This window comes from Ranitomeya variabilis, chromosome 4 (genome assembly GCF_051348905.1).
Source record: "Ranitomeya variabilis isolate aRanVar5 chromosome 4, aRanVar5.hap1, whole genome shotgun sequence".
In the NCBI taxonomy this organism is placed as follows: domain Eukaryota; kingdom Metazoa; phylum Chordata; class Amphibia; order Anura; family Dendrobatidae; genus Ranitomeya; species Ranitomeya variabilis.
Genome location: NC_135235.1, coordinates 533570107 through 533593241, shown reverse-complemented (window position 1 = coordinate 533593241; position 23135 = coordinate 533570107). Strand labels below are relative to the sequence as shown.

The following is a 23135-nucleotide window of genomic DNA, read 5'->3' as shown; positions in this document are numbered from 1 at the left end:
ATCTTACTACAGTATTGTACAAGTTTTGCCACCGAGGCCTATCCCTCACTCTTTGTTTCTTAAAATTGCAATTCATCCGGAGAGGGTTCTGTACAGGTTCTCCTCACCTAATAGTAAAGGGAAAAGAACTGAGGACACTATGACAGCCACATGGTCTACCTCTGTGGTTCTTATGCCCTTAATTCCAAGCACCTGTCCTCCATCTATACAGAAAGAGTGCACGTCCACTTTTATTGTACTGTCAACTCTTTGGTTAACATTGCACGCACAGTAAATGTCATTAATAACATCTAATAGATTTTTTGGAAAACAGTCTATAAGAAGTAGACTCTGGTGAAAAAGTCATTACCTAAAATGTCATCTCCAAAAGAAGATTACTTCTCTTGGACCTTGCCAATTATTGCCACTAAGACCCATCATGTAGTGTTCGGTTTGGTTAGTTCTACCCTTTTTTTACTGTTATGGGATAAAGCAATCCCAGATCACTTGCACATCAAAGATTAATATGGCCGATTTTGAAATCTGTCTTCTCATGTATCCTTTTGTCCATCAAAAGTAGAAGCACAAGTAAGAAGTGACACTTTCCTACCATTTACATTGTGCTAGGGTTTATTCCTATGTTTATGAACAAATAATGTTTAACATATAAAGTGTTACTTGGCAAGCCTTTCTTTCTGCAGAGAGTCTTCCCTGTCCCAGCACGGCCACATTGCAAGGAGACGGTAAGAAGAGCAAGTGTGAATTTGGATCATTTAAAACACTTACCCAATATAAATATGAGTTGTCACCATTAAAATAGAGACTAATAGGATGGAGTGCAGGATTTAATGACTTAATATGACCTATGATAAATAGGTTTAACTTTTTAAGTGCGAGACGTGTGGTGATGTCTTTTTTTTCTTAAACACAGAATGGTAGACTACATGTAATTCCAAAACTTACTCCTCGTTCATTTTATACAGGTTCCCAATGAAGAGACTGAAGACCGAGGTAAAGTTATCTACTTATCGATAATTAATTTTATTGCTACATTCACATCATTTGTAAATGCATTCATTCATTGTTCTGTCATCCTCCACATCCATAATCATCAAAACTCCCTTGTCATCTAACTTTCTGTTGCCATCAGACGCTAGGCCAGCTGAAAAGGGTCATCATCATCAAAAGGTAAGAATGGACATTATTTCAATTATTCCAGGAGGAAAAAAAACATTCTTTCACACATATACCACCAATACATTTGTATCGATTTCAAGACTGAAACTATGCAACAGATTTTATTTTCTCAGATTCTCACTTTGGGGATAGAGTGGCCATAACTTTTGTACAAAAGACCATCTGTGTATGGAGTCTTATTGGAAATGCTGCAAAGGAAACAAATCTACAAACTAATTATCTTACAGAGAGAAGAAAACCCCACTAGTGCCTCCTTTTGAGGTAGCTACCTCAAACTTTAATGTCTATCCCTGGCAGCCTTGCAGCTTTATTCTAGAGTCAGGTGGCAATAACTAGATAGTCTTTCTTCTTTTTTAGAGAGAGCTGCTTTGCAAACTCTTCTGAATCCTCAATTTATACCAGTAGTCATAGCCAGACTTTCATCTGCTTAAGGCAAAGATTCAGTTTGTTACACTACTATTCTCTCCTGAGTACCCTGGTCAAGGTAGACTTGCTTTTTGGCACATAATTGACACCCACACCTCTCAACCTATGCCTCTATCAATGGTTGGCATCTACTTTGGTGAGTGTAGTAGACTCTTTGGTTGAATATAGTAATGGGGGATATTTTACTTGAATGAATATCTTTAAAATGATCTATTACACAATGTTTTATCAGAGGTAAGAGGCAATTAATTTGTTTTGTATGGTGAAACAGATACACAATTGGGTTTTTGCAAACAAAGATGAGATGTCTCAGGCTTGGGAGGATGTAGCGGAAGGCAGCCTGGTGTACGTGAAGGTACCAAGTAGTGCTTTCTTCCGGACCAATGTGGGATGGAGTAAAATCATGGTATGTTTTATATAGACACTATCTTAAACATGTATATTTTGCCTAATTTTTTTGCATGTGTGCCTCACATTTATAGTACCAGTTGCAAATGGTTGTATATGGGTTAACTTCTTTTAGTTGGAAGAGTCTGAGCCCATTTTCTCAGCTGATGACCCCTTATTGTCGGCGGAAGTAATAGTGAGTAACCGATGGAGACCTACATTGAGTGCTATATTTACTTGTCAAAGATCACATTTATAGCCCTTTATTATTATTAACAGTACTTTCTATTGTCAGGAGGAAGACTCTCATATCCATGATGATATTGTAGCAGTGCTGCCGAGCATCAGCCCCAGAATTCCCTCAGTAAGATTTCTTCATATGATCAAATTTTCTTCTGAGTGGCTATATTTTCGTAAAACATGTGACATGGCATGTTAAAAGCCTTTAAAGGTGGAGGTTCGACTGCTGGCATACACCATTTGCTAGGGCTGAGTATAACATGTCTGCTGGGTAATATGCTTCTATCATTATTTGTCATCTCTGCTTGTGTCCATATTTCTACAGGCCATACACTGTACATACAGTATATAGTCCGATAAATGCAGAGGGAACTTGAATGGGCACATTTCTTAGTAGAATATCTCCTTACATAAAGATGTAGGCCAACCTGGAAACAGTCAACTTTGCTCACTGGCTAAACATTGTCTGTTATCGCTATGGAGGTGGATGATGCATGCTGCTTGTCCTGCTCTCCAGACAATAATTTAAAGTACTTGATTTCCCCAACATTAAGCAGTTACCAGGTGGTCTTCTTGGCAATAGCAGTTTTCATTTATTGTCTGTGGCACACTCACAATAGAGGAAAGTTATAACACAACCCCAAGGTGGAAACCCGTGAGAGGTTGGCCAAGTGACCAAAACTCCATCTACCCAAGGCGGCCAAATGCCTGCAAAACGAGGAAACAAAACCACACGTTTGGTCTAATCTTAAGTTCAGATTAATGTTCTTTTGGAAAGTATGATGTCCGCATGTGCAACTGTCAACACATAGACCATTGTACACATGCTTACACAGACCTCCAGTCCACGTGGATAAAAAATTACGAAACGCCCTAGTTTGTTCCGATTCATTGATTATTCTAGTGCATGTGAATAGACAGCTCCTGCACCCGTTTTCTATAGGGACTACTGTAGATGTGACTTGTCCGCAAAGTTCAGTGCTTGTAAAAAGGAAATCCATGTTGAGGAGAAAGGCTCAACATGGACATCCTGAGGCTTTGTTTCAAGAAACAGTAATACATGGCTATGGATTGTGTTTAGCATTGCAGGTAATCCCATTGCAGGTGAATAGAAATATACATTACAAATATTACTGTTTATAAAGGGATTGTAAGCTTTCTGCTCAAAGAATTACCATGCATTCACATGTAATAACATAAGAAAAACTAAAATGCTTTGGGGCTTACCTTAGCTCACACAGTGAAGCTCTCGTTGTCCATAAGTAACACTTGGAAACAAATTGCTGTGTCCATAGCGTACCAGGATTGTAGCTGCATCCTCTACTACACAGGTTCTGAAACCATCCAGCTCAGGTGGAGATACAAGCAGGAGGACTTCCTGTATCTGCTCTCATCTGTGCAGTAGAGCACACAACAGCCATTTTGTCAATCTATGGTGGCAGCCATCTGCTTACATGTGCAACCCATGGGCACTTATGGGTTTAACGAGGTTGGCCAGAGTAAGCCATAAAGCACTTGTGTTTCTTTTTATGAGTTAACATAATTTGGGCAGAAAGCATACAACCCATTACATGTACCTTAGAGTATAAGTTGCAGGATAAGTTTTGTCTACTTTAGAATCGGTCATCAATGCTACCGCACCTAATAAGCAGTACAGCATGTAAAGTGCCTGAACACTACGCCGACTGTGAAGGATCAGATAATTCTGAGACATATAGTCTGGAAGTCAACCATGTAAACAGACATTAGGGGATGTCAGAGCAGCATACTGTACAGCACGCCTTGGGCTGCCATGACAGTTCCCTTTAGGAATAGGTGAGGAGTTACCGACTGAGACAAATTTTGATTATAAATACCAGATGTTCTTCTTTCTATGAAATCTACAGCTACGTCTCATAGCACTAAACATTCCTCTGTCTGGGGACATGACGGGGATCCGTGGAGCCGACTTACAGTGCTATCGTCAGGCTCAGGAGATGTCTCTTTTTGGGACATTCAGAGCACTTCTCTCCTCCTCCAGTCAATCCCTGTCCTCTATAGTGAAGAAGACTGACAGGGGACTTCCCATAGTGAACTTCAAGGTAAGCAAACGCTACAGTGTGATCATTATTAACCTTCAGAGAATGTTAAGATGCAGCTAAATACTATTTCTTCTTGTCAATAGGGAGAAATGCTCATGAGAAACTGGCACTCTCTTTTTGATAGTAAATTGTCCATCCATAAGTCTGGTGTTCCAATTTATTCTTTCAATGGAAGAAACATACTCAGTGACCCTTTATGGTAAGAAAAGTATTTTCTATCTGTCTCCAGTCCAATAATAATTGCAAAAACTTAAAAAGTTTAAAGAAATATCAAACAAACAAAAAAAATCATCCTCTTAGGCGAAATACTGGTTGTGCATACTCCATATGCAAAACTAGTGTTCGGGTTCGGTTCGGTTCGTCGAACAGGGAGATGTTTGCTGAACTGTTCGTCGAACTGTTCGACGAACACCGTCGAACCCCATTGAAACCAATGGCAGGCAAACACAAACACATACAAACACATGGAAAACACATAGAAAACACCTTAAAAGGTGTCCAAAAGCTGACAAACTGCTCATAAGACACAACAAACACATGGAAAAGTCACAACTACACATGGTCATGCGAAAAGAAAAGAGGTGGAGGAGTAAAAGGAGGAGGAGACACAGATATAGGCATGTCATGCCCTTCTAAAGTTAAGAAAGGCTGGAGTAAAAATCTAAACTCACTCTACCAACACCCAGACGTCTTGACAAAAAAAAGAAAAAGAAATATCTTTAGGTAGAATGGCGGCGGGTCCATTCAGAACACTTTCCTTAGAAGACGTAGTGGTACCCCCGTTGGGAGTTGTGCCAAAAATTGAACCCAATACATTCAGACTAATCCACCATTTGTCATATCCAAGGGGCAGGTCAGTAAACAACAACATCGACGCGGAACCAAGTACAGTATTATGTACTGTACCTCCTTTGACGAGGCAATCAGGCGGGTCAAGAAGTTGAGAAGGGGCACCCTAATGGCCAAAACAGACATTGAGGGGGCGTTCCGGTTACTACCTGTGCCTCCGAATAGTGTCCTCCCATTGGGCTGCTTCTGTGAAGGAGCATACTACATAAATCGCTGTTTGCCCATGGGGTGCTCCATATCCTGCTCACTATTTGAGGCGTTTAGTTGCTTCCTCGAATGTGTCGTCATGGACGTTTGAAGGCGGCACATATTATCCATTACCTCGACGACTTCTTATGCCTGGGCCCAAAAGATTCGGCAGTGTGAAAACACGCGGTAGTCCACCTGTGAGAAGGAAAGAGCTGTAGGGAGAGTGGACACCCCAGACCTGAGGGGTTAGATTGAGAAAGAAAGAAGGCGGTGTAGCTTGCTTCATGGGTGGGGTACTCTGCTGAGTAGCAGAAATTGCTACTAGGCCCAAAAGGATTTCCTTGGCCAAATGCTATTAAAAAATAGTAGTTAGGTAAACAGGCGGTGTAGCTTGCTTCATAGGTGGGGTACTCTGCTGAGTAGCACAAAATGCTATTAGGTACAAAACGATTTTCTGGGCTAGATCAGTTAAAAATTAGTAATTAGATCAACAGGCGATGTAGCTTGCTTCATGGGTGGGGTACGCTGCTGAGTAGCACTAAATTCTACTAGGCCCAAAAGGATTTCCTGGGCTAGATGGCGTTACAAAATAGTAGTTAGGATAAACAGGTGGTGTAGCTTGCTTCATGGGTGGGGTACGCTGCTGAGTAGCACCAAATTCTACTAGGCCCAAAAGGATTTCCTGGGCTAGATGCCGTTACAAAATAGTAGATAGGTAAACAGGCGGTGTAGCTTGCTTCATGGGTGGGGTACGCTGCTGAGTTGTACCAAATTCTACTAGGCCCAAAAGGATTTCCTGGGCTAGATGCCGTTACAAAATAGTAGTTAGGTAAACAAGTGGTGTAGCTTGCTTCATGGGTGGGGTACGCTGCTGAATTGCACCAAATTCTACTAGGCCCAAAAGGATTTCCTGGGCTAGATGCCGTTACAAAATAGTAGTTAGGTAAACAGGCGGCGTAGCTTGCTTCATGGGTGGGGTACGCTGCTGAGTAGCACTAAATTCTACTAGGCCCAAAAGGATTTCCTGGGCTAGATGCCGCTACAAAAGAGTAGTTAGGTAAACAGGTGGTGTAGCTTGCTTCATGGGTGGGGTACGCTGCTGAGTTGCACCAAATTCTACTAGGCCCAAAAGGATTTCCTGGGCTAGATGCCGTTACAAAATAGTAGTTAGGTAAACAGGCGGTGTAGCTTGCTTCATGGGTGAAGTACGCTGCTGAGTAGCACCAAATTCTACTAGGCCCCAAAGAATTTCCTGGGCCAGATACTGTTAAAAATAGTACTTAGGTAAACAGGCGGTGGGTGGCTGGGCTACTCTGCTGACTAGCAGACACTGAAGCTTTGGAGCAGACCTCTGAATCCCAGGCCATAGTATGAGTAAATAAACTCTGCAGATGACCCCACCCACCTGGAATTGACGATGGCAACGTCATGTAAAACTCAGCAAGGAGACTAAATCAAAGAGTCTCCATTTTTTCCAAAAATTCGGCCACAGACACCACTTAAGTGGCATCAATTTCGCCAGAGTTTTTTAAAACGGTTGGTGAGGTGATTTTCAAAAATCATCAAGCTTTTAGTTTCCCCAAGATGACACAGGGGTAGAAAAGTCCTTGCGGATCCAGGATTTGTTCATCTTGATGAACGTTAGTCTGTCTACATTGTCACTGGACAGCCGCGTGCGCTTATCTGTCAGCACACCACCAGTAGCGCTGAACACACGCTCAAAGAGAACGCTGGCTGCGGGGTACGACAAGATCTCCAAGGCGTGAGTGGCGAGCTCAGGCCATTTTTCAAGATTGGAAGCCCAAAATGAGCAAGGGTCCAGTTCCACAGTCATGGCATCGATGTTAACTTGGAGATACTCTTGTACCATCCTCTCTAGGCGTTGGCTGTGCGTCAGACTTTTTGTCTGCTGTGGCCTTGCAAAGGATGGTCTAAAAAAATCTTGAAACGATTGGAAAAAATTGCTGTTACCACCAGATACGATGTTACTGTTACGGTTTGAGTGATGACTCGATAGTCCCACGGTTGGCAAGTTAGAACTCAGAGATTCACTACGTGCACCACTGGTGTTTTGTGGAAAAGCAGATGTTAGATTCTGTAACAGTCTCTGCTGATACTCCTGCATGCGTGAATCCCTTTCTATGGCAGGAATTATTTCGCCAAATTTGCTTTTGTGCCGGGGATCTAAGAGTGTGGCAACCCAGTAGTTGGCATTACTTCGGATTCTGACAATCCGAGGGTCATGTTGCAGGTAGTGCAACAAGAAGGCACTCATGTGTCTTGCGCATCCAGGAGGACCAAGTCCTTGTTGTCTTGGTGGTGGCGAGGTGAGAATCATGCTTCCATCGTCTGCCCTCTCCCCCCAACCTCGCACAACAGAAATTTGATCAAGGTCTCCCTCATCTGATGAGTCTTCCATGCCCAGCGCCAGTTTGTCCTCCACTTCTTCCTCGCCTCCTGCACCTTCCTCAACAGTTTGGCTGCTACCATGCGCCCCCGGTAATCCCTCTCCCCCAGCCTCCAATGCCAGCCGCCTTGGTGCTGCCAACCTTCATGACCTTGGAGATATGATCCCTTCCGCATACGACTTCTCCTGTTCCTCCTCCTCTTGTTCCACCACCTGACTCCGAACACTGTGTAAGGTGTGCTCCAGCATGTAAATCACCGGAATGGTCATGCTGATAATGGCATCGTCAGCACTAAACATCTTCGTTGCTATTTCAAAACTGTGCAGAAGGGTGCATAGGTCCCTGATCTGAGACCACTCCAGCAGCGTGATTTGCCCCACCTCTTGATCTCGTTGGCCCAGGCTATACGTCATAACGTATTGCACCAGGGCTCGTCGGTGCTGCCACAGTCGCTGCAACATGTGCAGAGTTGAATTCCACCGTGTGGGCACATCGCATTTCAGCCTGTGAACTGGCAGGCCCAACGACTTCTGTAGAGATGCAAGTCGTCGAGCTGCGGGATGCGAACGGCGGAAGTGAGCACACAGCGACCGTGCCCTCTGCAGAAGCCCATCTAGTCCGGGATAGTGGGATAAAAATTGCTGGACAACCAGGTTCAAAACGTGAGCCATACAAGGCACGTGTGTAACATTGCCCCGGCGAAGGGCCGCACCCAGGTTTGCAGCATTGTCGCACACGGCCTTCACTGGCTGCAGGTTGAGTGGAGACAACCATTGATGGAACTTGGTCTCCAGAGCTGACCACAACTCCTCAGCTGTGTGACTCACATTTCCCAGAAATTTCAATGTAAACACTGCCTGATGCCGTTAAGCCCTGGTGACAGCATAGTGAGGACGTGTGCAGGATTCCTTCTGCGCAGTTACAACGCGGGTGGCATTACCAGACAGGCTTTGGGTGCAGGTGGAGGATTGAGAGGAGGTTGAGGAGGCAGAAGCAGTGGAGGAACTTCTAGATATAGAGGATCGACGAGCAACTCGTGGGGGCGGCAAGACTTGGACAGCAGCCCCTTCTCCTGATGTTGCCGTAGTTACCCAGTGCCCAGTCACCGACATGTAACGCCCCTGTCCATGTCTACTCGTCCAAGTGTCTGTGGTGAAATGCACCCTGTCACACACAGAGTTTCTCAAGGAAGCGGTGATGTTGTATGCGACATGCTGGTGTAGCGCAGGCACAGCTTTCTTTGAGAAGTAGTGGCGACTGGGCATCTGGTACTGGGGCACTGCGACGGACATAAGGTCTCGAAAATCCTCTGTGTCCACCAGGCGGAAAGGCAGCATTTCTGTAGCCAACAGCTTGCAGATGGAGAAATTCAACCTCTTAGCTTTGTCATGGCTAGGAGGAAATGGTCTTTTACTTGTCCACATCTGAGGGACTGAGGGCTGGCTGCCGTGCTTAGACAGAGTTGAGTAGGGTGTCCCCGGCAAACTGCTGGTCTGTGAGGAAGGTGCAGGCGGAGATGTTATGTTGCCTTGATCAAAATGTGGTGTCGGAGAGCACTCAACACCAGCAGGTGTTTCCACTTGCAAATGTCCTGATGACCTGCCAATCACACTGGCTGTTGCGGGTAAAGAGGTGGAAGGTCTGCTTCCAAAACCATGTGCGACTGCTGTCTCCACAGTCACAGAGGATGAAGAGGACGTGGATGCACTTGATGGAAATCCAGGAAAAAGATGTGCACACTGCCACTAGGTTGGTGCAGGCATGAACAAAAATAGTCCAAGTATAGGAAAAATCATCCGCACTCAATTGGTTGAAAGTTCAGCAAACTGTGTAGTTTCTTTATTAACATATACAATAAACATCACCAGGTGCTTTTTTAGGAGGTAAATGGGTGGCGGACTATTCAATTCGGGTAACGTTTCAACCCCAGCGGGTCTTTATCAAAACCTCACTTATGCCAAAGAGGTAGAGGAGAGGAGAAAGAGCCGAGTTCCCATAGGGCAGCTCTGGTGGAGTTGTGTGGAAGCGCGTCCGCCTGGTGGGTGATAAATCACGGCTGATTTTTCCTATAGATGCACTTGATGGGGCAGACGGTGGTTGACCCGGCCCACTGGGCCGCATTGTAGCACAGTGAGCTTCCCACTGCAACTTATGCCTCATATCCATGTGACGGTTCATGCATGAAGTACTCAAACTAGTGATTTTTTGGCCTCTATTGAGATTTTGTTGACAAATCTTACAGACAACATGAGTTGGGTCATCCTTTGCGATGTCAAAAAATGCCCAGGCTATGCAAGGCTTAGAGCCCGTGCGACCTGTAGAGCCACCACGACTTCTGGTCTGAGGCATAATTGGGCTTGAGGATGCAGTTGTTGACGTGCTTCCAGTACTCCGTCTCTATCCAGGAAGGCGCATCGTTACCTCGTCATCAGACTCATCACTAGCATCCTCCTCCACCTCCTCTGCTGACCTCATGGACTGGCGGACTGGGGGTTGACAGTAAGTGGGGTCTACAACCTCGTCATCATCATCCTGTGTGTTCTCACACCCGTCGTCCTCAGAGCCAACCTCTTCCTGCCCCGACCGAAAAGTCAAGTTTTCGTTCCAATCAGGTATCTCAGTCTCATCATCTTCCTCATTGTCTCCACCAACAGGAGTTACAGTTTGGGAACGAGGGTCTACATTATGCTCAGAACATTCTTCATCTGGGCCTGGATCCGACTCACAAAGATTCTGGCCATCAGTGCAGATAATTTCCTCGTCTGGATTCACAGAAGCTCTGGAGCAGACCTCTGATTCCCAGGCTATAGTATGCGTAAACAGCTCTACAGACTCAACCATGTGTGCTACCCCATGCTCAGACGGGCAGCTGGAGACTTGGGAGCTGTGAGGAAGCAAGTGCAATTGGGGTGACAACTCTGAGGACTGGAGTAGGTTTGATGTTGAAGTTGACATGGAGGAGAGCCCACTTGAACGAGCACTTGATATCCGTTCAAGCACCTGCTGTTTTTGTGCCTCATCTGGAATTTTTGGCGATGCTTGTAGCGATGGTCGTAAGAAAGGGATCATATCAAATTGTCCACGAAAAGAAGTAGACATCTTACTTTGGCTGGAAGATGGTCTTTCTTCTGCAGATGTTACTGTTGCTTTACCACCTACCCCACGGACACAACCTTATTTTCCCTTTCCAACACGCCTATTCCCCTTTCCACCAGCAGCAGGCCTTTTGTCACTCATTTTAGTGCTTAATTGGCAACTCTGTATCTGAAGTTGTTGGAACAACAACCGATGGATGAAAATCGAGCAGAACTGAGTGGCCAAACTGTGGTACTAGGCCCAAAACTATCAACTGGATTAGATGCAGTGAAAATAGAGATACACAGGCGGTATAGTTTGTTTCACAGGGGGGCTACTCTGCTGACGTGCAGACGCTGCTACTAAGCCCAAAACCCTAAAACGATTTACTGGGTTAGATGCCGTAAAAATTGAGATACACAGGCGGTGTAGCTAGCTTCACAGGCGGGCTACTCTGCTGACGTGCAGACAATGCTACTAGGCCCCAAACTATCAACTGGATTAGATGCAGTGAAAATAGAGATACACAGGCAGTATAGTTTGTTTCACAGGCGGGCTACTCTGCTGACGTGCAGACAATGCTACTAGGCCCAAAACTATCAACTGGATTAGATGCAGTGAAAATAGAGATACACAGACGGTATAGTTTGTTTCACAGGCGGACTACTCTGCTGACGTGCAGACAATGCTACTAGGCCCAAAACTATCAACTGGATTAGATGCAGTGAAAATAGAGATACACAGGCGGTATAGTTTGTTTCACAGGCGGGCTACTCTGCACTCTGCCTGTGCTGACGTGCAGACACTGCTACTAAGCCCAAAACCCCAAAACGATTTACTGGGTTAGATGCAGTAAAAATTGAGATACACAGGCGGTGTAGCTAGCTTCACAGGCGGGCTACTCTGCTGACGTACAGACACTGCTACTAAGCCCAAAACCCCAAAACAATTTACTGGGTTAGATGCAGTAAAAATTGAGATACACAGGTGGTGTAGCTAGCTTCACAGGCGGGCTAATCAGATGATTATCAGACAATGCTACTAGCCCAAAAGGATTGGCTGAGCTAGATTACACCAAATGCTGTGACTAAGGGTACTGTCTCACGGTGGCACTTTTGTCGCTACGACGGTACGATCCGTGACGTTCCAGTGATATCCATACGATATCGCTGTGTCTGACACGCAGCAGCGATCAGGGACCCTGCTGAGAATCGTACGTCGTAGCAGATCGTTTGGAACTTTCTTTCGTCGCTGGATCTCCCGCTGTCATCGTTGGATCGGTGTGTGTGACACCAATCCAATGATGCGTTCGCTTGTAACCAGGGTAAACATCGGTTTACTAAGCGCAGGGCCGCGCTTAGTAACCCGATGTTTACCCTGGTTACCATCGTAAAAGTAAAAAAAAAAAAACAGTACATACTCACATTCCGGTGTCCGTCAGGTCCCTTGCAGTCTGCTTCCCGCTCTGACTGACTGCCGGCCGGAAAGTAAGAGCAGAGCACAGCGGTGACGTCACCGTTGTGATCTGCTTTCACTTTACGGTGGCACTCAGTCAGTGCGGGAAGCAGACTGCAAGGGACCTGACGGACACCGGAATGTGAGTATGTAGTTTTTTGGTTTTTTTTTACTTTTACGATGGTAACCAGGGTAAACATCGGGTTACTAAGCGCGGCCCTGCGCTTAGTAACCCGATGTTTACCCTGGTTACCCGGGGACTTCGGCATCGTTGGTCACTGGAGAGCGGTCTGTGTGACAGCTCTCCAGCGACCACACAACGACTTTCCAACGATCACGGCCAGGTCGTATCGCTGGTCGTGATCGTTGGAAAGTTGCAGAGTGTGACAGTACCCTAACACTTGCACAGCACTGGCTCAGACCTGCCTGGCAAACAGTGCTATGAACAGTGCTGAAAAGGGCTGATATTACAACTAGTCCCAACTCCCGACTCCCTAAACCTATCTCTCAGAAAATTCACTGGCAAAAAAAGACTATCTGACTGTATAGCGCCCACAGCAGCAGCGGTGCCGTCTAACACTAAGCTGCAGCAGTGAGGAAATGGTGACGACGGGGCAAATGGCTGGTTCTCATTGGGCAAGGAGTGACATGTGACATACACAGCCAATGACACATGCCCTTGCTTGTCTGCATCTATGGTTGTCACAGCCGGATTGCTATGAGTGCTGCCCGGTGGTTGGCGCTGATAGCAAGTCAGCAATTCTGCTACATACAAGCAATCAGATCATCCATCGCCTGTATGTAGCAGAGCCGATCAGGTTATGGCAGCTTCTAGTCTCCAATGGAGACTATTAAAGCATGCCAAAAGTAAAAAAAAATGTTTTTAAAAATATAAAAAAAATATAAAATTTCAAATCACCCCCCTTTTGCCCCATTAAAAATAACAGTTAAAAAAAAACAACATACACATATTTGGCATCACCGCATTCAGAATCGCCTGATCTATCAATATAAAAAAGAATTAACCTGATCGCTAAACGCGTAGCGGTAAAAAAAATAAAAACGCCACAGTTATGTTTTTTTGGTCGCCGCAACTTTGCATTAAAATGCAATAATGGGAGATCAAAAGATCGTAGCTGCACCAAAATGGTATCTTTAAAAACATCAGCTCGACGTGCAAAATATAATGTGCTCACGCAACCCGAGATCACGAAAAATGGAGACACTACGAGTATCAGATTGGAAAATGGCGCAAATGGTTTTTTTTAATCAATCTTTGGATTTTTTTTCACCACTTAGATAAAAAAGAACCTAGACATGTTTAGTGTCTATGAACTCATAATGGCCTGGAGAATCATAATGGTAGGTCAGTTATAGCATTTCGTGAACATGGTAAAAAAACAAAAAACAAAAACAATTGTGGAATTTCACTTTTATTTCACGGCACATTTAATTTTTTTCCCATTTTCCAGTACACGATATGTTAAAAGCAATGGTGCTGTTCAAAAGTACAACTCGTCTCGCAAAAAACAATCACTCACATGGCCATATTGACCGAAAAATAAAAAAAAGTTATGGCTCTGGGAAAAAGGGGAGCAAAAAACAAAAGCGCAAAAATGAAAATACCTCCGGTCATGAAGGGGTTAAAATCCGTATACATCATCTGGCGTTACAAACTAACCAGCCTTCAGCTACATGTTTGCCGGTCTGTGCTCGTTTAATATCCTTTTTACGCAGGCAGACCGGGCATCAGATGCGCACTGAACTATCTTCACTAGATAGGCTGCCATGGTTCTCAGCAACATGAGTTCTGTTTACACAGAATGATGTGCTGCAGAGAACGATGATCTTTTGTGCAAAAGAAAAGATCATTTCATCCAACAAAAGAGCATTTTGCTTTTTCTTTGAGTGACTGGCAGCCTAGACTGCAAGATTATCATAAAACGAGCTCTCCTTGGAATGATATTCGTCCAGTGTAAGCAGACATTTAAAATGCGCCAGACTTATCAGGCTGGAGTCACACTCAGCGTAAGACAATACGGTCCGTTTTTTACGGCCGTAATACGGAGAAATGTTCCCAAAATAGTGGTCCGTATGTCATCCGTAGGCAGGGTGTGTCAGCGTATTTTGCGCATGGCATCCTCCGTATGTAATCCGTATGGCATCCGTACTGCGATATTTTCTCGCAGGCTTGCAAAACCGACATCTAATGGATTTATGTGCTCAAATGTCCGTTAAAACATATATACAGTATATATATATATATACAGTGGGGCAAAAAAGTATTTAGTCAGTCAGCAATAGTGCAAGTTCCACCACTTAAAAAGATGAGAGGCGTCTGTAATTTACATCATAGGTAGACCTCAACTATGGGAGACAAACTGAGACAAAAAAATCCAGAAAATCACATTGTCTGTTTTTTTAATCATTTTATTTGCATATTATGGTGGAAAATAAGTATTTGGTCAGAAACAAACAATCAAGATTTCTGGCTCTCACAGACCTGTAACTTCTTCTTTAAGAGTCTCCTCTTTCCTCCACTCATTACCTGTAGTAATGGCACCTGTTTAAACTTGTTATCAGTATAAAAAGACACCTGTGCACACCCTCAAACAGTCTGACTCCAAACTCCACTATGGTGAAGACCAAAGAGCTGTCAAAGGACACCAGAAACAAAATTGTAGCCCTGCACCAGGCTGGGAAGACTGAATCTGCAATAGCCAACCAGCTTGGAGTGAAGAAATCAACAGTGGGAGCAATAATTAGAAAATGGAAGACATTCAAGACCACTGATAATCTCCCTCGATCTGGGGCTCCACGCAAAATCCCACCCCGTGGGGTCAGAATGATCACAAGAACGGTGAGCAAAAATCCCAGAACCACGCGGGGGGACCTAGTGAATGAACTGCAGAGAGCTGGGACCAATGTAACAAGGCCTACCATAAGTAACACACTACGCCACCATGGACTCAGATCCTGCAGTGCCAGACGTGTCCCACTGCTTAAGCCAGTACATGTCCGGGCCCGTCTGAAGTTTGCTAGAGAGCATTTGGATGATCCAGAGGAGTTTTGGGAGAATGTCCTATGGTCTGATGAAACCAAACTGGAACTGTTTGGTAGAAACACAACTTGTCGTGTTTGGAGGAAAAAGAATACTGAGTTGCATCCATCAAACACCATACCTACTGTAAAGCATGGTGGTGGAAACATCATGCTTTGGGGTTGTTTCTCTGCAAAGGGGCCAGGACGACTGATCCGGGTACATGAAAGAATGAATGGGGCCATGTATCGTGAGATTTTGAGTGCAAACCTCCTTCCATCAGCAAGGGCATTGAAGATGAAACGTGGCTGGGTCTTTCAACATGACAATGATCCAAAGCACACCGCCAGGGCAACGAAGGAGTGGCTTCGTAAGAAGCATTTCAAGGTCCTGGAGTGGCCTAGCCAGTCTCCAGATCTCAACCCTATAGAAAACCTTTGGAGGGAGTTGAAAGTCCGTGTTGCCAAGCGAAAAGCCAAAAACATCACTGCTCTAGAGGAGATGTGCATGGAGGAATGGGCCAACATACCAACAACAGTGTGTGGCAACCTTGTGAAGACTTACAGAAAACGTTTGACCTCTGTCATTGCCAACAAAGGATATTTTACAAAGTATTGAGATGAAATTTTGTTTCTGACCAAATACTTATTTTCCACCATAATATGCAAATAAAATGATAAAAAAAACAGACAATGTGATTTTCTGGATTTTTTTGTCTCAGTTTGTCTCCCATAGTTGAGGTCTACCTATGATGTAAATTACAGACGCCTCTCATCTTTTTAAGTGGTGGAACTTGCACTATTGCTGACTGACTAAATACTTTTTTGCCCCACTGTGTATATATATATATATATATATATATACTAGCTGTACTACCCGGCTTCGCCCGGGTTAATGACTGCTGTTAGCAAAATAGAATGTGTTAACAAAAATTTATTCTGCACACAAAAACCACAAAACAAATAGATAGAAATGTAATTATTAAAAGGCAAAAACTAAGCAAATAGAAGCATTTCACAACATATATTAGCTTTGTTATACTGAGAATGTCTTTGTTGCCTATATTAACCAATCAGAGCTCAGGTTAATTAACTGTAGCAAAATAGAAGCTGAGCTGTGATTGGTTGCTATTGGCAGCCTGATAAATCCCCAGCCAACAGGAAGCCCTCCCCCCTGGCAGTATATATTAGCTCACACATACACATAATAGACAGGTCATGTGACTGACAGCTGCCGTATTTCCTATATGGTACATTTGTTGCTCTTGTAGTTTGCTTATTAATCAGATTTTTATTTTTGAAGGACAATACCAGACTTGTGTGTGTTTTAGGGCGAGTTTTATGTGTCAAGTTGTGTGTGTTGAGTTGCGTGTGGCGACATGCATGTAGCGACTTTTGTGAGATGAGTTTTGTGTGGCGACATGCGTGTAGCAACATTTTGTGTGTTGAGTTGCATGTGACAGGTTAGTGTAGCAAGTTGTGTGCAGCAAGTTTTGCGCATGGCGAGTTTTATGTGTGGTGCCTTTTGAGTATGTGCAAGTTTTGTGTACATGGGGATATGATAAGACCCATGCGTTTTATAGGTCATTGCACATTGATATTAGTTGCACGTATTTTTTGAGCTGATTGATATTATTGATATTAGCCTATGACGCTCTCGGGGTCCAGACGTGTGACTGTGCAAAATTTTGTGGCTGTAGCTGCGACGGTACAGATGCCAATCCCGGACATACACACATACATACATACACACATTCAGCTTTATATATTAGATATACCTGTATGTAATCTCCTGTATATAGTATATACCTGTGTGTCATCTCACCTATATATAGTATATATCTGTGTGTCATCTCCTGTATATAGTATATACCTGTATGTCATCTCCTCCTATACATAGCATATACCTGTGTCATCTCCTCCTGTATATACTATATACCTGTAGGTAATCTGCTCCTGTATATAGTATATACCTGTGTGTCATCTCCTCCTGTATATAGTATATACCTGTATGTCATCTCCTCCTGTATGTAGTATGTACCTGTATGTCATCTCCTCCTCTATATAGTATATACCTGTGTGTCATCTCTCCTGTATATAGTATATATCTGTGTGTCATCTCCTCCTGTATATAGTATATACCTGTGTGTCATCTCCCCTGTAAATAGTATATACCTGTGTGTCATCTCCTGTATATAGTATATAGCTGTATGTCATCTCCTCCTGTATTAGCCCTCGTTCACACGTTATTTGGTCAGTATTTTTACCTCAGTATTTGTAAGCTAAAATGGCAGCCTGATAAATCCCCAGCCAACAGTAAGCCCACCCCCTGGCAGTATATATTAGCTCACACATACACATAATAGACTGGTCATGTGACTGACAGCTGCCGGATTCCTATATGGTACATTTGTTGCTCTTGTAGTTTGTCTGCTTATTAATCAGATTTTTATTTTTGAAGGATACCAGACTTGTGTGTGTTTTAGGGCGAGTTTCGTGTGTCAAGTTGTGTGTGTTGAGTTGCGTGTGGCGACATGCATGTAGGGACTTTTGTGAGATGAGTTTTGTGTGGCGACATGCGTGTAGCAACTTTTTGTGTGTCGAGTTGCATGTGACAGGTTAGTGTAGCAAGTTGTGTGCAGCAAGTTTTGCGCATGGCGAGTTTTGCGCGTGGCGAGTTTTATGTGTGGTGCCTTTTGAGTATGTGCAAGTTTTGTGTGAGGCAACTTTTGCATGTGTTGCAACTTTTGTGCATGTGGCAATTTTTCTGCGTGTGGCTATTTTTCTGCGTGTGCAAGTTTTGCGTGTGGCGAGTTTTGCACGTGTGGCGAGTTTTGCATGTGGAGAGTTTTGCGCGTGGCGAGTTTTGAGCGGCGACTTTTGTGTTTCTACTTTTATGTGGCGAGGTTGGTGTATGTGTGGTGAAATGTGCACTGAGGGTGGTATATGTGTTCGAGCACGTGGTAGTGTGTGGCGCATTTTGTGTGTGTGTTCATATCCCCGTGGTGGTGTGATTATCCCATGTTGGGGCCCCACCTTAGCAACTGTACAGTATATACTCTTTGGTGCCATCGCTGTCATTCTTTAAGTCCCCCTTGTTCACATCTGGCAGCTGTTAATTTGCCTCCAACACTTTTTGTTTCATTTTTTCACCATTATGTAGATAGGGGCAAAATTGTTTGGTGAATTGGAAAGCGCGGGGTTAAAATTTCACCTCACAATATAGCTTTGACGCTCTCAGGGTCCAGACGTGTGACTGTGCAAAATTTTGTGCCTGTAGCTGCGACGCCTCCAACACTTTTCCTTTCACTTTTTCCCCATTATGTAGATAGGGGCAAAATTGTTTGGTGAATTGGAAAGCGCGGGGTTAAAATTTCACCTCACAACATAGCCTATGACGCTCTCGGGGTCCAGACGTGTGACTGTGCAAAATTTTGTGGCTGTAGCTGCTACGGTTCAGATGCCAATCCCGGACATACATACATACATACATACATACACACACACACACATTCAGCTTTATATATTAGATATATATATATATATGTCATTGAGACACATATATATATTCTGTATTTATATTTAATTCAGCGCGATATATGTGAAAAGCCGGTAATTCAATTGCCGGCTTTTCATTTCTCCTTCCCAAACCCGACATGATATGAGACATGGTTTACATATAGTAAACCATCTCATATCCCCCTTTTTTTTGCATATTCCACACTACTAATGTTAGTAGTGTGTATGTGCAAAATTTGGTTGCTGTAGCTGCTAAAATAAAGGGTTAAATGGCGGAAAAAATTGGCGTGGGCTCCCGCGCAATTTTCTCCGCCAGAGTGGTAAAGCCAGTGACTGAGGGCAGATATTAATAGCCTAGAGAGGGTCCATGGTTATTGGCCCCCCCTGGCTACAAACATCTGCCCCCAGCCACCCCAGAAAAGGCACATCTGGAAGATGAGCCTATTCTGGCACTTGGCCACTCTCTTCCCACTCCCGTGTAGCGGTGGGATATGGGGTAATGAAGGGTTAATGCCACCTTGCTATTGTAAGGTGACATTAAGCCAGGTTAATAATGGAGAGGCGTCAATTATGACACCTATCCATTATTAATCCAACTGTATGAAAGGGTTAAAAAACACACACACACATTATTAAAAATTATTTTAATGAAATAAACACACCGGTTGTTTTAATATTTTATTGCTCTCTCAATCCACCTGCAGACCCTCGCTTGGCAAAATAATAAACCCACAATATATATACCATCCAAGGATCTGTCAGGTCCCACGATGTAAATCCTTCTGAAGGGGTTAAATCGTTTTACAGGCAGGAGCTGCGCTAAAGCACTCACTCGTGCCTGTAATCCCTGGGTGCTGAAAGGAAAGCTGGGTGATCTGTACTTACATTGAGTTGCGGTGAGGCGCCCTCTGGTGGATGAACTCATATGAACTCGAGCGTGGGAACTTTTCCAAGGCTCCAGTTCATGAGGACATCCAGCAGAGGGCGCCTCACCGCGACTCAATGTAAGTACAGATCACCCTGCTTTCCTTTCAGCACCCAGGGATTACAGGCACGAGTGAGTGCTTTAGCGCAGCTCCTGCCTGTAAAATTATTTAACCCCTTCAGAAGGATATACATCATGGGACCTGACAGATCCTCGGATGATATGTATATTGTGGGCTTATTATTTTGCCAAGCGAGGGTCTGCAGGTGGATTGAGAGAGCAATAAAATATTAAAACAACCGGTGTGTTTATTTCATTAAAATAATTTTTAATAATGTGTGTGTGTGTTTTTTAACCCTTTCATACAATTGGATTAATAATGGATAGGTGTCATAATTGACGCCTCTCCATTATTAACCTGGCTTAATGTCACCTTACAATAGCAAGGTGGCATTAACCCTTCATTACCCCATATCCCACCGCTACACGGGAGTGCGAAGAGAGTGGCCAAGTGCCAGAATAGGCGCATCTTCCAGATGTGCCTTTTCTGGGGTGGCTGGGGGCAGATGTTTGTAGCCAGGGGGGCCAATAACCATGGACCCTCTCTAGGCTATTAATATCTGCCCTCAGTCACTGGCTTTACCATTCTGGCGGAGAAAATTGCGCGGGAGCCCACGCCAATTTTTTCCGCCATTTAACCCTTTATTTTAGCAGCTACAGCAACCATATTTTGCACATACACACTACTAACATTAGTAGTGTGGAATATGCAAAAAAAAAGGGGATATGAGATGGTTTACTGTATGTAAACCATGTCTCATATCATGTCGGGTTTGGGAAGGAGAAATGAAAAGCCGGCAATTGAATTACCGGCTTTTCACTAACACCGCTGCGTATTTCTCGCAAGTCACACTGCTGGTCAGTGTGTAATCCGTATTTTTCTCGCCCCCATAGACTTTCATTGGCGTATTTTTTGTGCAATACGCTGACAAACGCAGCACGCTGCGATTTTCTACGGCCGTACAAGACCATATAATACGGATCCGTAATATACGGCTGATAGGAGCAGCCCCATTGAGAATAATTGTGCCGTTTGTTTGGCGAGTTTTACGGACGTATTTTCTGCTCTCTTACGTCCGTAAAACTCGCTAGTGTGACTCCAGCCTCAAAGTTGTTCATGCTGTTTGCTAAAATTGGTGTACTTTTGACTATTCATTTTAAATTTATACAACTTATTTTTCTTACTTTGTGTCAGAAATTTGTACCAAAATTTAGGTGCAGTTTTGGTACACAGTGTCGAACCCAAGGCCATGCCCCCTTTCCACTAATCCATGCCCCTTTTTAAGCTTAGCCATACCTCTCTGTCAGAAAAAGTGTGGAAAGTGTCTAAAACTCATAATAAATATTGTTAGAAGTCATGAAAGGCAGTTTGTTGGTGCAAATTCCGCTTCAATTTTAGTGCATTTAAGTTGATAAACCTCTGCTATTGTTTTTAGGAATTAATAAGTATTCACAAATAACTGACTGTATTTTCTCACTTTCAGGCCACATAAGGCTTTCTGGCATGGCGCTAGCCAAAGAGGGTCTTCTGTCCGTGGCAGAAACTGCAAAGAATGGAGAAATCAAGTCAATGCAGAAGGCCTTGCATCACCATTTACAAGTCACTGGATCCAAGAAAATGATTCCTTCAGTTGTGCCAAGACATTAGCCATTCTATGCATTGAAATCGCCTTCCCATATCACTACATGTGGTGATCGCAGATCAGCAGCAATAAACCTCGCAGGCGGCATATTTATATTCCCATATTTATATTGTATATGCAACTAGCAATAGTCTTTGCACCTGCTTCTCCTATTTCACAGATGCTGGACATCACACGTACAACCGTGAATTATGATGTACTCGAGTTGTGACTATTTACAGTTTACTACTACTCTGCGTATGAAGTGTCTATTAATGGGAGTCTGTCACCAGCTTTTTCCTACCTCATCTGAGAGCAGCATAATCTAGGCAAAGAGACCCTGAATCCAACAATGTATCACTTAGTTTACATGGTGCAGCAGTTGTGAAATAATCAGAGTTTTGAGCTTTAACAATGAAGCAGAGTTGAGAAAGTTGCCCACACCAGGCTCTGTATGTACATTGTCTATTGTCAGTGAGCTGCTTATCAGGGGAGGGGGCGGAGTTGGACTAGCATGCATGTGCTGCTGTAGTCCAGGCAATGGTAATAATAAGGTGATAAAATCTTCAGTGTAAGTAAACAACAGCACACAGCCTGCCATGTGACTTATCTTTTAAATCTGTGTTATAATTGCATATTCTGCAGTTCTTTATGCTTTCCTTAGCAGAAATGACCAGAATCAGCACCAGGTTTCCTTGCAGATCACTAACCGGTAAATGGTTTTATAGAAGTCAGTAGTCTGCCATCTATAGGCAAACAGATAGGCTTATAGTTCGCCATGCATGGTCAAAAAAATACACAGACAACATAGAAAGTTCTGAGAGACAATAGGACTAATTTACCCTTCATGATAAGTGGACTATATGAGGATTAAGCACCTAACCCCCTTCTTCCCCTATTCCCCCAACTATCACATTTTTGCATTGGATCATATTCCTTTATTGATATTATAAGAAAATTATACTGATAAGTCCCTTTTTAACCAGCCAGTTTGAATATTTTGGTTTATTCTGTGATTAAATTGTGAAAATCCGTAATTATCACTTTTTGTAAAAGTTTATTTAAAGTTCAATAAATGATATTGAAATAAAAAAATATAAAAATAAGTGACCCATTTTCATCAATGTAAGGCCATGTTCACGTGTTCAGTATTTGGTTAGTATTTTACCTCAGTATTTGGAAGCCAAGACCAGGAGTGGGTGATAATACAGAAGTGGTGACGTGTTTCTATTATATTTTTCCTCTGACTGTTCCACTCCTGATTTTGGTTTACAAATACTGAGGTAAAAAATTCAAATACTTAACGTGTGACATGATCTCCCTGCACTGCCACGTGGACAATATGGGGACTGTGAGCCAGTGCTGGCACCCGAGCCCCGTCCGTCATCGTAAGTTAAACTTTACTGGCATTCTGGATGCCGATACAATTGAATGCAACAATAAGAGAGGGAGCGTTAGCTGATGCTCCCTCTCCCATCATTTTCCCTCTGCGTCTGACGTCTCAGCACAGCAGGTGCAATGATGTCACTACATGACGCCCACTGTGCTGAGACGTGCGGGCGTTCAGAATGCTCGCTGCAGAGAGCGGAGCAGTGGGGGGAAAGAGGAGGAGAGGTGAATATAGTATTTTTTATGAGGAGTGCATTATACTGTATGGAGGCCTATGGGGAGTGCCTTATACTAT

General features: G+C 43.7%; 1 protein-coding gene across 2 annotated transcripts in view; it reads left to right on the top strand.

Moving 5' to 3' along the window:
- Positions 1 to 22546, top strand: part of LOC143765577 (uncharacterized) — a 70684-nt gene extending 48138 nt beyond the window's left edge. For both annotated transcript variants that reach the window (XM_077252411.1, XM_077252410.1), the window contains exons 14-22: positions 681 to 722; positions 963 to 990; positions 1130 to 1167; positions 1874 to 2008; positions 2126 to 2185; positions 2285 to 2353; positions 4116 to 4310; positions 4394 to 4509; positions 21314 to 22546. In XM_077252411.1, the coding sequence (XP_077108526.1) occupies positions 681 to 722; positions 963 to 990; positions 1130 to 1167; positions 1874 to 2008; positions 2126 to 2185; positions 2285 to 2353; positions 4116 to 4310; positions 4394 to 4509; positions 21314 to 21524 (894 nt within the window). In that variant the 3' untranslated portion in view covers positions 21525 to 22546. The remainder of the gene's footprint in view (positions 1 to 680; positions 723 to 962; positions 991 to 1129; positions 1168 to 1873; positions 2009 to 2125; positions 2186 to 2284; positions 2354 to 4115; positions 4311 to 4393; positions 4510 to 21313) is intronic.
- Positions 22547 to 23135: the final 589 nt, after the last annotated feature.